Source organism: Delphinus delphis, chromosome 14 (genome assembly GCF_949987515.2).
Source record: "Delphinus delphis chromosome 14, mDelDel1.2, whole genome shotgun sequence".
NCBI lineage: Eukaryota > Metazoa > Chordata > Mammalia > Artiodactyla > Delphinidae > Delphinus > Delphinus delphis.
The window spans coordinates 60,083,236-60,098,779 of record NC_082696.1 but is presented as its reverse complement, the minus strand read 5'-3'; the positions used below and the strand labels follow the sequence as shown (position 1 = coordinate 60,098,779).

Here is a 15,544-nt window from a genome sequence, read left to right as displayed (position 1 = left end):
GTCATTTAGTTAATATCAGCCAAGAAGAGGCCTCATGAACTAGCTTTTAAATTTAGCCAGAAAAACATAGCATCATTAACGATGGGCTTGACATTCAGCAAAGCCAAATTAAGCAGTCAATCTGACATTTTATAGACAGTGTGTTAGGGAGCCTCACACCCGGTGGATGTTCGATAAGCATTAATTGCCTGGCTGACAATGAACAGCTACACATCTGTCTGTTATAGAAGCTGTAGTTGTTGAATAACTAGGAGAAGGCTGCTTTTAGATATACTGTGGGATAGGAGTATGTGTGTGGGGTTTTGTTTTGTTTTTTAAATGAAAATGGATTCATAATTTCCTTTTGAAACTGAACACGTTCATTATAAACAGTATTCCCTTTGTCAATTCAAGGCGAAGTACCAGTTAATAGTGGTAGTGATCAAATGTTATTTCCTTTTTAAATAGAAAACTGAGAGCCTCTAAACAATCTTTGTCACATCCTCTTTTAAAATGATTTGCATCAATGCCAGAGAAATCATTAACGTTTCAGATTAGGTAACTATTAATTTCATTATTGTGCTGTTAGTGCACTGTGTTCATTATAGTGAATGGAGAATGGTGAACTCTGATCTGCATTTTATTCCTTTATTTAAACTGGTTCACTTCTACTGAATATAAATACTACGAAGCTAGATAAATTCTTGTAATAATAATAGCTAATTTTTTGTGATTTACTCTCTGCAGTCATTGTGCTAAGCTCTTTATATGTAGTTAAGTTTGTATTGAAAGATTTTTTTCGCTTTTTCTGCCATATTTTTTTTATGCTTTTAAATTTTAAATTATGACTTTTGACTTTTAAATTATGACTTTCATGCTGCTTTATTTAAAATCACAATTTCACTAATGCTTATTTAATCACAGTAATACAGTCAACCTTAGCTTCCTCGGAAAGAACAAGAACACATGTTTGAAGGATAATGAAGCTGATGAAAATTTTAAACCTTTGGAGATTGAGTATTGAGCAAAGACGGATGTTTTATAAAAGAGGGACAAAGTGGTTAATCATGTGAATCTGATGAATCATTGTAAAAAATTATTGGAATATATAGATATGCCCTGCTTCTGTTTATCATTGTTATAAAAAACTGATTCAGGGCTTCCCTGGTGGCGCAGTGGTTGAGAGTCCGCCTGCCGATGCAGGGGATGCGGATTCGTGCCCCGGTCCGGGAAGATCCCACATTGCCGCGGAGCGGCTGGGCCCATGAGTCATGGCTGCTGAGCCTGCGCGTCCAGAGCCTGTTGCCCGCAACGGGAGAGGCCACAACAGTGAGAGGCCCGCGTACCGCAAAAAAAACAAAAAACAAAAAACAAAAAAACGGATTCAAAATGAGTTGTCCACTCTGGGATGATCCAGCTGCTTGCTGAATCAGTTGCTTTTAATTAGCTCATCTGATGTTGATTGGGTTTGGGGCTTGCATGCCTGGATTCCTGAAGGGTTGAATTACCAGTATTCTTCTCATTTAGAGAGATGTGACTCTAAAGTCATATGAGAGATTTTCATATCAAATCATTCATATCACTTTAAAAATTATATATTTATGCATATATATACATTTTCATAGGATTAAAAGAAGTTCTTCATCTGTTTACTTTTGAAAGGTATTTCAGCTCTTGTGGATTATTCTTAAACTCTTTTTTTCCCCATTTTGTAAGATGTAGAGACTTTTCATGTAGCCTGCATGGACAGAGCATCAGATATGTTTGCAGAAGGGGTAAACGTGAGCAATGGGATGACCTGAACACTTCATATTAAACTGTCCTGTTCTGCCTTGGATCAGGAAGGTTCAAGTGAAGTGGTTGCTTAGCAACTAATGGAGTTAGAGGAAACCATGTGTTAGCCGGGCCTCTTGCCCTCCTGTGTGTGAATGCCTAACAGGGGGCGAGTGGCTCCAATGTGTATTGCCTGACTCGCAGCTGTCAAACCAAAGTGATGAATAAAATGAAAGACTGAAAAGAGATGGCACAGCTGGACTGGGTGCCTGTGTTTATGTTAGCATGTTGAAGAAAAAGATATTAAGGGAGGACATTAAAAATGAAAGAGGAACTGTTGAAATTTGCGGTTAAAATTTTAAGATATACAGCATAGTGATACAGTATTTTTGCAGATTATTCTCCATTATAGGTTACTACAAGATAATGGCTATAATTCCCAGTGCTATACAGTATAGTTGCTTATCTATTTTATATATAGCAGTTTGTATCTGTTAATCCCATACCCCTAATTTGTCTCTTTCCCCATCTCTCTCCCCTTTGGTAACCACTAGTTTGTTTTCTATATCTGTGAGTCTGTTTTACATATACATTCATTTGTATTATTTTTTAGATTCCACATATAAGTGATATCATACAGTATTTTTCTTTCTCTGACTGACTTATTTCACTAAGCATAATACTCTTTAGGTTCATCCGTGTTGCTACAAATGGCAGTATTTCATTCTTTTCAATGGCTGAGTAATATTGCACTGTATATATATACCACATCTTCTTAATCCAGTTGTCTGTTGATGGGCACTTGGGTTGCTTCCATGTCTTGACTATTGTACCTAGTGCTGCTGTGAACATTGGGGTGCATATATCTTTTCGAATTAGTGTTTTCATTTTTTCCAGATATATATCCAGGAATGGAATTCCTGGAACATGTGGTAGTTCTATTTTTAGTTTTTTGAGGAAACTCCATACTGTTTTCCATAGTGTCTGCACCAGTTTACATTCTCATCAACAGTGTACAAGGGTTCCCTTTTCTCCATATCCTCACCAACATTTGTTGTTTGTAGACTTTTCGTTGATAGCCATTCTGGTAGGTGGGAGGGGATAGCTCGTTGTTTTAATTTGCATCTGTATGGCTTCTTTGGAGAAATGTCTATTCATGTCTTCTGCCCAATTTTTGATTGGGTTGCCTTGACATTCTTTTTTTTTTAAAATTAATTAATTTATTTTATTTTATTTTTTTTGGCTGTGTTGGGTCTTCATTTCTGTGCGAGGGCTTTCTCTAGTTGCAGCGAGCGGGGGCCACTCTTCATCGCGGTGTGCGGGCCTCTCACTGTCGCGGCCTCTCTTGTTGCGGAGCACAGGCTCCAGACGCGCAGGCTCAGCAGCTATGGCTCACGGGCCTAATTGCTCTGTGCCATGTGGGATCTTCCCGGACCGGGGCACGAACCCATGTCCCCTGCATCGGCAGGCAGACTCTCAACCACTGCGCCACCAGGGAAGCCCAGCAAGTTCTTATTAGTTATCTATTTTATATATATTAGTGTATATATGTCAATCCCAATCTCCCAATTCATTCCACCAGCTCGCCCCCAGCTTTCCCTCCTTGGTGTCCATATACATCTGTGTCTCTGTTTCTTCCTTGCAGACCAGTTCATCTGTACCATTTTTCTAGATTCCACATATATGCGTTAATATACGATATTTGTTTTTCTCTTTCTGACTTACTTCACTCTGTAGAATCTGTATCACATCTGCTTGGTCACTCCTTCACGCGGACCCCAAATTCTGCCTTAGGACAGTTGTCAAAATGCAGGAAATCCATGTTTGGTCTTAGTCATTGTGCCCTTAGTAGATTTTGAAAGGCAAGATAGTGCCACTGGCTGCCATATGAGGATAGACCAAAAGGTCTCTACATAGGAAAGGTTCATCCAACAATAGCTCACCAAGTATATTCAATAAGGAAAAGGAAAAGTGCTATCCCTAAATATCTGAAAGATAGTTAAAGATAAAATAATGGATTTCTTTTTTTTTTTTTTCGATACGCGGGCCTCTCACTGTTGTGGCCTCTCCCGTTGCGGAGCACAGGCTCCGGACGCACAGGCCCAGCGGCCATGGCTCACGGGCCCAGCCACTCCGCGGCATGTGGGATCTTCCCAGACTGGGGCACGAACCCGCATCCCCTGCATCGGCAGGCGGACTCTCAACCACTGCGCCACCAGGGAAGCCCCTGAATAATGGATTTCTTTACATGGGGGGTAGTGAAGTATTGAAATCCCGTACCCATGGGATATAACTATAGACTAGAAAGTAAGGGAAGCACCAGAGGAATGAGGGATCTGAGAGGGTGACCCAACACTAAAGCCAGATGTGTGGGTGTCATTTTCCAGAGTACCTAACAGGTGATAAAGATAAATACTGTACGTGGATAACCTGATTTCATGCTGGGCAACAGTTTCTGGCCATCATATGTCCTGTCCCTTTAGCTAAGAAAAGAACAACTTGATTTGTGTCCTTTTTCCATTCCATTCCATACTCCCCCAGAAGACCTAAGTAGTTTGAAATATGGCCACATCTAGGAGGAGGAGAATTCTAAGGAGAAATAGGATAGGCCATAATCATGCTGGTTTTGAAGGGCTCATTATCACTATGCAGTTAAATTTAAGAAGTAACTGTGCCAAGAGCGAAGCTGTGAAATACAGTTAGATTCTTTGAATAAACAGGCTACATATTTGAAGATGTTGGGGAAACCAAAATGTTTCACAGTTTTTAGCATATAAGGTAGATTTTTCTTTATATGGTTAAGGTGAGGGGAAACTGGTATTTCAGAAATATTAATTTTTATGCCTAATTATATTTATAGTAATATAACCTTACTGTTTTTATTTGTCATGACATTTTATTCTCTGAGAGTATTACTATATTGTTTGAGGGAGAATTAAAACAGCTATAAATGTAAAGAGGAAAAATACCCTTCAATCAAGCATCCCCACTCTTTCAGGCCATTAAGCACCTCAAATGGATTGGATTGCTTTTGCATTTGTGAGATAAAAAAGGTAAATAGTCCAGTTCAACTGTGGTCAGGACCCTTTTCTCTTTAATGTCAGGGAAATGGGCTATTGTGGTTAATTGAACAGTCTCATTAACTGAGACTTACTACCTATTTTATATGTGAGGTATAACCAAAATGCAATAAAGGATAATCACCATTAACACTAAATTGAGCAAAATGTAATCTTTGTTAATTCAGAGGTTAGCTCATATCTCTGTAATGCCTCATGGCCATTGTAAACATCACTAATTATATAACATATAAAAGGCATAGGGGATCAGGCTGGATCTGCCACAATCATTGCAAGTTGCTCTTTTCAATAACTTCCTAAAACATGTTTGTTTACTTTTACTTATCTCTCTCATAAAAGATAAGGGTTGAATGTGCCCCCAAACAATCCAGTTATTTCATCTGTGAAATCACTTGTGTTCCTAATCAAATGCGGATTCACAGTACATCTTGCCATATCCAAAGCTATGTGCAACTCCAAAGCTATGTGTAGTTTACCAGGTAAAAAAGATCATATTTCACCAACTTTAAGTGCTTCACAAAGTCTATCATCCGTCCTTCTACTTACCTTGGAGGTTGTAGTAGAATTGCTATCGGTCAGTTTTGTGGCCTAATATACCAACCTAAAATTGGTTGTAGCTCATCTTATGACTACGTGACAACTCATGTGACCCAAGGAAACTTAATTCATGTACTGTGATTTTCGGACTCAACTTGTGTCATTTCTGTATGAAGTACAGGAGGAGTGACGCTATAAATCCACAACTCTCTCTGTGGTAGGCACTTAAAGGGGATTGCGTCCTCACAAACTGGGTTTTCCATTAGAAAGATTTGTGGTGGTTGCAGTACATTATCAGCCGAAAGTAAGCTGTGATGACTGTAAATCTCAGCCTGGCCAAGGCTCTCCCAAAGACAAAACAGTGTGAACCAAGGAGTCTCTGCAGTGTTTTCCTATTTCTAAGCAGAACCCTCCCATGCCTTGGCAGAATGTTGTGGCTTAATAGAGGACATTGCCATATGTTCTTACTTTTTTCTAAATGTCTAGATTTGAACTCATTTGGTAGATATTCTTTCTGCTTAACTTTCATTACTTTTTAATCCCAGTGTCTAAAACACCTTATATCCAGAAAATTCTTTCTTATGTCGAATTATTTTTGTTTATGACAATGTACAACAGCTGGATTTGTACATTGCAGCTGAATTTTTAAAGAGTTTCTCAGTTCATTCATTCATTCATTCATTGACCTGTATTTATTGCATGCATGCAGTGCTAGTGTCTAGGGGCTCCATGGTGAAGAAGACAAATATGGTACTCACTTTCATGTATATTACAGTTTACCTTTTCAGTAAGTTTGATGCTAAAAGATAGCACCCTTGGTCTTACCACCTTTTCTGCTACCAAAGGAGTCTCTGTCCTTCCCCATGGTCTCTAGCAGGTCTCCAGACATTGTTTCACAAGCTTAGGCAGCCTAGGCAGCTGGTGTTTTGCTGTGTCAAATGGCTGGGGTTCTTCCTCACTTTGGTGGTATCCAATGAGGCATTTCCTAATTGAGGTACCTTCTAAGTTTATTAAACTTAAAAGACATTGACCTTGATTTAATAGCTCCCTTTTTATCTTTTAATTAACCAGTTTTTCTGATTTTTAAAAATTATATGTTAAATTTGTAACATTAAATTTCTAAGACTCTATGATATGATATCAGAATGGAAGTTAGGTGTTTTTAGAAATAGGGGTGATGGTTTCTCTGATGGTGTCAGTCCTTAAAGTAGGGTGTAGGAGTATGTGGTGAACGTGAAGTCCTGCAGCCAGACATAGGAATTTTGAGTGAAAATCGTCAATAGGAAAGTCTTAGAAAGGAATGGATTTGGTCAGAGGGTGGTGGCGGGGGGGCGGGCGTTTGTTTCTTAGCTCTCATTCCAATTGGGATCAAAGGGAGGCATGGGAGAGTAGGACAATCAGCCTGGATTATTAGAATAAGAATTTCTGTTTATTAAACACCTTCTGTGTACCAGGTATTACTCTTGACATTAAGCATAATTGTATCTAAACCTCAAGACAACCCTGTGAGGTTGGTATGATCCCCATGTACAGGTAAAGGGCCTGAGGTTCAGAAAAGTTAACAAATTAGCCAAAGGTCACACGTTCAAGGTAAGTCGCCCACATGACAAAGTAGGTTATAGAACCAGGATTTGAATCATATGTGTCTTCCTGTACAACCCTGAACATTAAAAATAAAACAAAGTTTCAAAAGACCGGTGTTAGAAATACACAGGTAACACATGTTCATGGTAATGATCCAAGTAATACTATATGTAAATGGTCTCTTCCTATCCTCTACAGTTCATACTCTATAACATAACCACAGTGACCAATTTGGTGTTGCTTTGTTGCTTATACAAACATGTACAAATATGTATGTACATTATTTAAGGGGTTATATTCTTTCCCTAACTCTGCTAAGCCAGGTTTCAAGTTCAGTAGTTCACAAGTCTCTGGTTGAGGACAGATACCTGTTCTATGCCAGTTTTGCCATAGTTGCTTTTTAAAAAAAAATTTATTTTATATTGGACTTTAGTTGATTTACAATGTTGTGTTAGTTTCAGGTGTACAGCAAAGTGATTCAGTTATACATATATATATTCTTTTTCAAATTATTTTCGCATTTATATTATTACAGAATATTGATCAGGGTTCCCTGTGCTGTACAGTAGGTCCTTGTTGGTTATCTGTTTTAAATATAGTAGTGTGTACATGTCAATCCCAAAAGACCCTTATGAAAGCAGATTCAAAAAACTCCCTTGGCCGCGTGTTCTCTTATTTAACCTTTGCTCTCAGGAACTTTTTCCACTTCATTAACCCAGATAATTTTTTTGCAGTTTGAATCATTTCTGTCCTGCTCTGTATATGGGTTGATGGAGAGCAGCTAGTTACCATATCAGGTGCAATTACAACTTGGAAGACCTGAAAAAAGAAATTAATGTGGGGAATATTAAAAATTGAAACACTCATATAATAAAAAATGGACACTGAAAACAGCTGAAGTTTCTTTCAGTTTCTTTTAAAAGCAGGTATACGAAATCTAGAATCAAATTTAGAATTAGACAGATTGAAAGTTTTTTATTGTGACCTGTGCTTTTTAATTTTGAAATTTCAGATCTTCTACAAATGCATAAGCAGAATCCACTTAACATTAAGTCAGTTTCCTATTAGCATTTTTATCTATAGCATTTTTTATCTATACTTGATTTAAAAAACAAAACAAAGCAAAAACAAACAAAACTCAGAACCAATACTTCTGATATGTCAATCCTTTTAACCAGAGAATACATAAGAGAAACTTCATTCTATTTCATTGTTATCATCAAATATAAATTTTTCTAAGAGCTTGCCATGTATCAGGCACTGTATTTAGTACTTTATATGTAGTATCATATAATCTTCCAAAAGTTCATGAAGTGGGTACAATCTTTAGCCCCATTTTTCAGATAAGAAAACTGAATCACAGAGAAGGTATGTGTTTTTCCTAGTCACTTGGCAGTGTTCAGACTCAGAATTGTTCGGTTACGTGTTTGCTTCTAATCACTGTACTTCACTAAACCAAGGATTATGTGACTTCGAGTCTAGTGTTCTTAACCTTAACTGCCAGTGGCATCAGTGGGAAGTCAGATCAACTCACTAACCAAGTTGTCAAATTTACCATATTGGCCATTCACCTTTAACAGCTTCTAAAGGAATGTTAGATTTCATTTATTCATGATAAAGTGAATTTTTGAATTAAATATATTCTGAATGTCTGCTATTTAATATAGCAAATATAATTGCATATGTTACATGTTACATACTCCCAGTGTCTTTAGGATACTTTGAATGTTATTTTTTAGTTTCTCAAATTATAAGCATTTAAAATATTCTTTACAAAATTTCTCAAATTGTGTATTTCTAACAGTTAAAAGGTTAACTAGAAGTTATCAAAGAGAATCTTATTCATTATGAAACTTACAACTCTACTGTGTGAGATAGAAATGAGGACCTCCAGAAAGAATAATGGACCATCAATTAAAACCACTTGTTCCATACATATTAATTTAAAATGTAAAGAATTTTGAGAATCAAAAATGAATTTATCAGAATAAAAAATTGCTAGAAGATGAATATTAATCCATTTGCAAAACAAAAAAATGACTTTTTAAAATTAAAAAGATTTGGTATGAACTTAAATACTGTCACATACAACAGTGAGGGTTGGTTTGTTTGTTCGTTTTGATCTTTGTTTTACTTCTAAGAAGTTAGCCAAACTGCAAAATCGGAAGAGACAATCCCTTCAAGACTTCTCTTATTCCTGACACCAGTTGCAAGTTTGAGATTCCTGAAACTACTCTCATGTTCGGTAATGCGCTAGAAAGACTCACATTACTCACTGAAGGCTGTGTACTCACAGATGTGGCTTATTACAGGGAAAGGATACAGATCATAATAGCCAAGGGAAGAGACACAGAAGGCGGAGTCCAAGAGGGAACCAAATATGGGGCTTATGGCCCTCTTCCGCCTGTGGAGTCATTGCGTTACCCCCTCCTGACCACGCTCTGTGACAGGAAGCACAGAGGACTGCCACTCGTTTTTGGTGTCCAGAGTTTTTATTGGTGCTCAGTCACAGACTGCCTATGTGGCTGACCTTTCATCTCCAGCCTCTCTTGGAGGTCAGACTAATACCTTTAGTCTCTTGTCCCTCTATTTTTTTTTTTAAACATCTTTATTGGAGTACAATTGCTTTACAATGGTGTGTTAGTTTCTGCTTTATAACAAAGTGAATCAGTTATACATATACATATGTCCCCATATCTCTTCCCTCTTGCGTCTCCCTCCCTCCCACCCTCCCTATCCCACCCCTCTAGGTGGTCACAAAGCACCGAGCTGATCTTCCTGTGCTATGTGGCTGCTTCCCACTAGGTCACAGCTGTTACGGTGTGGACCAAAGCTCCTGTCATAAATCATATCGTTAGACTGTCAGTGGCCAAAGCCCCAGGAAACAGGGATGCTCCTATCAGGCAGGATATTCCAAAGGCCTAGATTACCTTCCAGAAACCAAAGGCAAAGGCCAGACCTCCCTTTGGGTAAGGTTAATTCTTCACTACATAGATGTACACTTTTCTAAATAGTGTATTTCATAATGAGTGACCCAAAATTGAATATTATCTCTATTACCTGTTAAGTCAAACTTGTTAAAGGTGTACAAATTAGTGTGGTTTCTTTATTTTGGGGGGGGGAGCCCATTCATTTGTTTAACTTGGTAAGTTTTCATTTTTTTAATTTAATTTCATTTTATTTTATTTATTTATTTTTGGCCACACTGCATGGCTTGCAGGATCTTAGTTCCCTGACCAGGGATTTAACCCGTAACCTCAGCAGTGAAAACGTGGAGTCCTAACCACTGGACCACCAGGAAATGCCTGCATTTTTTAAATTTCAAAGTTTTCATTTGACAAACTGATTTTCAGTAAGTTGGTCATTTTGAGAATTGGTTTGGAGGCAAATTGAGTTTCACTGAATAACTTAGACAGTGGTTCTCAAATTCAGGTAAGCATCAGAGTCTCTCGGATGGCCCATTACAACCCAGATTGCTGGGTCCCACTCTGAATTTCTGATTGTGTAGGTCTGGGCTGGAGCTCTATAAATCTGTACTCTAAGGAGTTCCCAGGAGATGCTGATGTTGCTGACCCAGGGACCACACTTTGAGAACCACTGGAATAGAGGGTGTGATCTATGGCAGATGAGAAGGATGAGATGCGTCCTTGAGGTGAGGCAGAAAAAAGGGCAGAGAAGTCAGGAGGCAAGGCACTACTTTCCATGTCTCATGGCAAGAATGTTCAGGACTGCTACCCATATCAAGTTAGCTGTGGGACGCCAGGATCGAGAGAATGAGTTCAGGGAGAGAGCCTCAACACAAGTCACCCCAGAGAACAGCTGTGGGATTCAGCGCCGCTCTGTGTGTGAGGTGTGCAGAGCCATCTGTGTGTTACTGTAACTATTTGGACAGCAAAGTGATTTGCAGGGCCTTGTGTGAAGGAAGTTTTGCAGAAGCATTTCAAAAACCAAAATCAGTCTTTAACTTGTAAAACTTTTTTCTTTCCTAGTTTCTCTAGGACTTTGTCTTGTTCTCTTGCTTTTTAAGTCGCGTAACTGTCTTCCTTTCTCTCCCACCTCAGGCCATGTTCAGTCTTTGTATGGTGGAAAGTGGTGCCGACGAGGTGAATTTACACGGTGTGACCAGCCTCGGCTTAAAGCAAGCTCTGGAATTTGCATACACAGGACAGGTATGGTACCATACGTCATCTGAGAGGCTTAACATTTTAACTGCACCTAAACAGAGGAGATTATTCATGTTATTTTTCTTGTTACTCACTTTGAGGTTAAAAAACGTTTTACATCTACTTAAGGTTACAACTAAGATAATGGAAAGGTAAGTAAAATAATTTGATCTTAAATATTTTAATCTTAGCTCAGTTGCTTGCTGGTGTAATTTTAAAATATCCTGAAGAATTATTATGTGGGAAAGAGTTTGGAAGATAACTTGAATTCTCATTGTCATCACTGCAGCTCAGTGACTCAATCATGGCTTTACTGGCTTAAAAACAAGAACACTCCCCCCCCCCCCCCCAAAAAAAAACCAATCTAAACCTGTAAAGAGCTCCATCTAGCATCTTGACACCCTGTCCTCGACATACATTTCAGGATCAGGGCCTCAAGTAATAGATTAGAATGTGATGGTTTGAAAGCCAAAGTTGCTCATCATTAAAATTGTTATAGGATTTATAGGAATCTTCAGAGAACATTCGTTTTCTTTCTTTTTTTAAATGAAAGAATAATAGTGACAACTAGTAGAATACAAAAGCCATGTCAGTGTATGACTATCATAGCAAATCAAAACAAAACTTCATAAAGACAATATAAATCCAAATCTGAAGCTTCACGGTTCGTATCTAATTTCATGTTAGTGCAACAATTACTAGAATACACAAAACCCTTCCTTTTAGAATTACTTTTTCACTGAAATATGATTGACATGTAACATTCTATTAGTTTTAGGTACAACACAGTGATTTGAAATATGTATATATTGCAAAATGATTGCTATAATAAGTTAACATCCATCACCACATATAGTTACAAATTTTCTGTGTCATGAGGACTTTTAAAATCTACTGTCTTAGTGCCTTTCAAAAATACAATACAGTATTGTTAACTATAGTTGCCACGCTATACATTACATTCCCAGGACTTATTTATCTTATAACCGAAAGTTTGTACCTTTCAGTTATAATATAAATAACTTCACCCATCACCCATTTTGCCCACCCTCCTCACCCGCTGTTTTCATTTGAGAACTACTCAACTACATCAAACCAGATACCGACTAGAGGTTTATCTTCTTTTACAGAGTTTTGTTCTTCAATTCCATTTCATCCAACTTATGTTCAGTGTCTGCTGGGCTAAAATAAGGGTTTCTTCTCTTGGCAGGCTCACATCCTGGTGGGAGAGAGTTATATACATAATTCCATGTCCTCACTGTGATGGGAGGTATAATAGAAGCAGAGTATAAGACATAGTGGGAGCAAAAAGGAGGGTGTGGTTAACTGGGGCGATCAGTGCAAATCTTTACAGAGAACGTGGTATTTGGGTCTTGAAGAATGTTGGGAGTTCACCTTTTTACTAAATTTTTTTCTTTAGAGGCTTATTAAAGTGTATGATATTATCCATTCTCTTTTCTATAGCTGGTAGAGTTTGAGATATGTTTTATAGGATAACTGAGGCAATGCTGGCAGCTGAAATGAAAATAGTGATAGAAAGGAAAAAGTCATCCGTCAAGTAGCAGGTACAAAGGAAAATAGAAGGGAGAGGGATCACAAATTGAGGGTCAGCCCAACCAAATATCATGCCTTAGGAAATTAACACAGACAGTTATTGTTCACAGAGTTGCCAGAACATATTCCTAGTGAGGTGAGTGAATAATGTGTTGTATGCTTTTTGGCTTACAGATGTAAAGAAAGACATCAGCTATAAATTGTGTCTTGTGTATATTTCTTTCTTCACACCTGAATTACAGCTATACCTGCATTTGCCCATCTCTAAAGTACGATTGATAACCCATAGCTCACACTTCACTGGTGTGCAATGGGGATGCAATAGTAAATGTTGTTTTTTGATAAAGCTACCCAAATAAGTAGTTTCTATACTTAGATGCATTAACAATGAAATGGTTTAAGCTTAGAGGCTATAGACTGCAAAGCGTGTTTAAATCACTGGTAAACAAAAGAGCACAGAAATTGCTGTGAATGCTGAGGTAAAACACACACTCAGATATAAGTGGCTGCCTTATTGTTGGCCTTGATTGTTCTGTGGTTTCTTTCACAATGGCTAAGTTTACATGTATATATGTATAAACGTCTGTATATGTAAACATATATATATATATAAAAATAAATTTATATATATGTTTCCTCTCCCTGAAAGTCTCCTTTGCCTCACCTGTTCATCTCTCCCCCTCTCCCCTTGACAACTGCTAACTGATCTTTTTACTGTCTCTATAGTTTTGCCTTTTCAAAATGTCATATACTTGGAATCATGTAGTATGTAGACTTTTTCTGGCTTCTTTTACTTAGCAATATGCATTTAAGCTTCCTCCATGTCTTTTGTGACTTGATAGATCATTTTTATTGCTGAGTACCTTCTATTGTGTGGATATATGAAGGGCATCTTGGTTGCTTCCAGTTTTTGGTGATTATGAATAAAGTTGCTCTTAATGATATATATATATATATATATATACACACACACACACACACATATGTATATGTATATGAAGTATCTGTGGCACAGAGGATCTATGAAACGTGAGCTGAAGATAGCATAACGGCATTAGGGGAGCTGACTTTCTGAAGGGTAAGGAGACGGCTTGGGAAGAAGGAAGAAGTTTGCAGAAAGACAGCCATATCCTATTGTCTGGGAGTCATATGCTCATATTTCACTTTTATGAGAAAAAGGAAACCAAATAAGAATACATTTTTATACACACACACACACGCGCACACACACACACACACACACTCACACATGTATCCAATGTAAGTGCTTAAAAAAAAACTCTAGGGCAAGACGTAGAGTTGCATTTATTCTGCCCAGTGACCCACTCTTGACATGTGCCTCCACACAGGGGTGACAGCCCTGCAGCACATACAGCAGCAACTCATCTGTTCAGATCGTGCACAGAGGGGTAAAGAAGTGGGCTGGCATTTCATGGAGCACCCTCTGCAAGAACCGGGGCACTGCCCTAGGCACTTCACGTGTGCTGTGTAGCCTAATCTTCTAGACAGCTCTGAGGAATTGGGTGATCCTCTCTTAAAGATGACAAGCGCCGGAAGGTGCAGTGAATGACCAAGATCAGTGTCCCAGGGCATGTCGACCCAGTGAGTCAAACCCAGTCCTCTTAATTTCAAATCCATTGTTCATTCTTAACCCCTTCTTAATGTTCTATGTCATTAAGAAAGGGTTAAGTCATATTTGTTATACTTTATTGAAGGAGGCAGGGAATTGTTTGGACATTTTAGAGAGTGAACTCTTTTTTTTTTTTTTTTTTTGCGGTACGTGGGCCTCTCACTGCTGTGGCCTCTCCCGTTGCGGAGCACAGGCTCCGGACGCGCAGGCTCAGCGGCCATGGCTCACGGGCCCAGCCGCTCCGCGGCATGTGGGATCTTCCCGGACGGGGGCACGAACCCGTGTCCCCTGCATCGGCAGGTGGACTCTCAACCACTGCGCCACCAGCGAAGCCCAAGAGTGAACTCTTTTTGATGGTTCTCTCAACCTGGGTGCTCTTCCAACACTCAGTTCACGAAGGCTTCGAGTTGCTACACTTGTACTCTGTATGTGGTTATTCTTTGCTGCAGAGTGGAAGTTGATACAGTCTTTCTTGGACGACATCCATGGCAGTTTGGTTTCTTAAACGCCAAAATGACTATAATAAATCTGTTTTCCCTTTGAGACGTGAACATAGATGATGGCAAAAAGTAGAATTGTGGTATACTTGGGAAATGCAAAAAAGCTTTCTCTTACTCTGAAAATGAAATTAACATTAAGCAAAGAGTTTAGAATATGGAAACATGGATAAAAGTGTAGTTCTTCAATTTCTTAATTGTTATTTACTATTGCGGACATTTGCTGATATATGGTCTTTAGCCTTGATATATATGTAGATTTGTAAAAATCAGAGTTAACATTGTATTTATCTACCTATAGATATTTCTACTGACAGTTGATTATACCTTTAGTCTGTTGTAGTAAGCATAGTATAAAATGTCAAGTATTTTAAGTGTCTGAAAATGATTGCTGCTTTGGGAAAGAAATTGGAAGTATAGAGTAGGTGTGATGAATGAGTGCCACTGTGTAACAAGGTGTGTGTGTGTGTTCCTCCTACACATTGTTCTAAAGCATAGCCTTCTTAAAATTGGTCACAGATTCCATCCAGGAAATTTTAAAGAAAAATCAAATTTTCCTCCTAATGCTAATACATCCTCTGAAAATACATACACTTTTCTTATCAAGGAACACACACATTCTGCCTTCGCACTAATTAGAGGCATGCGCTTCCCGTGGGCACACACTGCTTGGGGTACAGCCTGAGCAGAGCCCCACATGCATTGCAGCCCTCGTGGGCGACCTTGCACAGCCATGTGCAGCGGAAC

The 15,544-nt window shown here is 38.5% G+C and overlaps 1 protein-coding gene across 2 annotated transcripts in view; it reads left to right on the top strand.

The window, feature by feature from the left end:
* The window catches only part of KLHL32 (kelch like family member 32), a 231,872-nt gene that overhangs the window by 87,121 nt on the left and 129,207 nt on the right, over nt 1-15,544 (top strand). For both annotated transcript variants that reach the window (XM_060030213.1, XM_060030212.1), the window contains exon 4: nt 11,015-11,122. In XM_060030213.1, the coding sequence (XP_059886196.1) occupies nt 11,015-11,122 (108 nt within the window). The remainder of the gene's footprint in view (nt 1-11,014; nt 11,123-15,544) is intronic.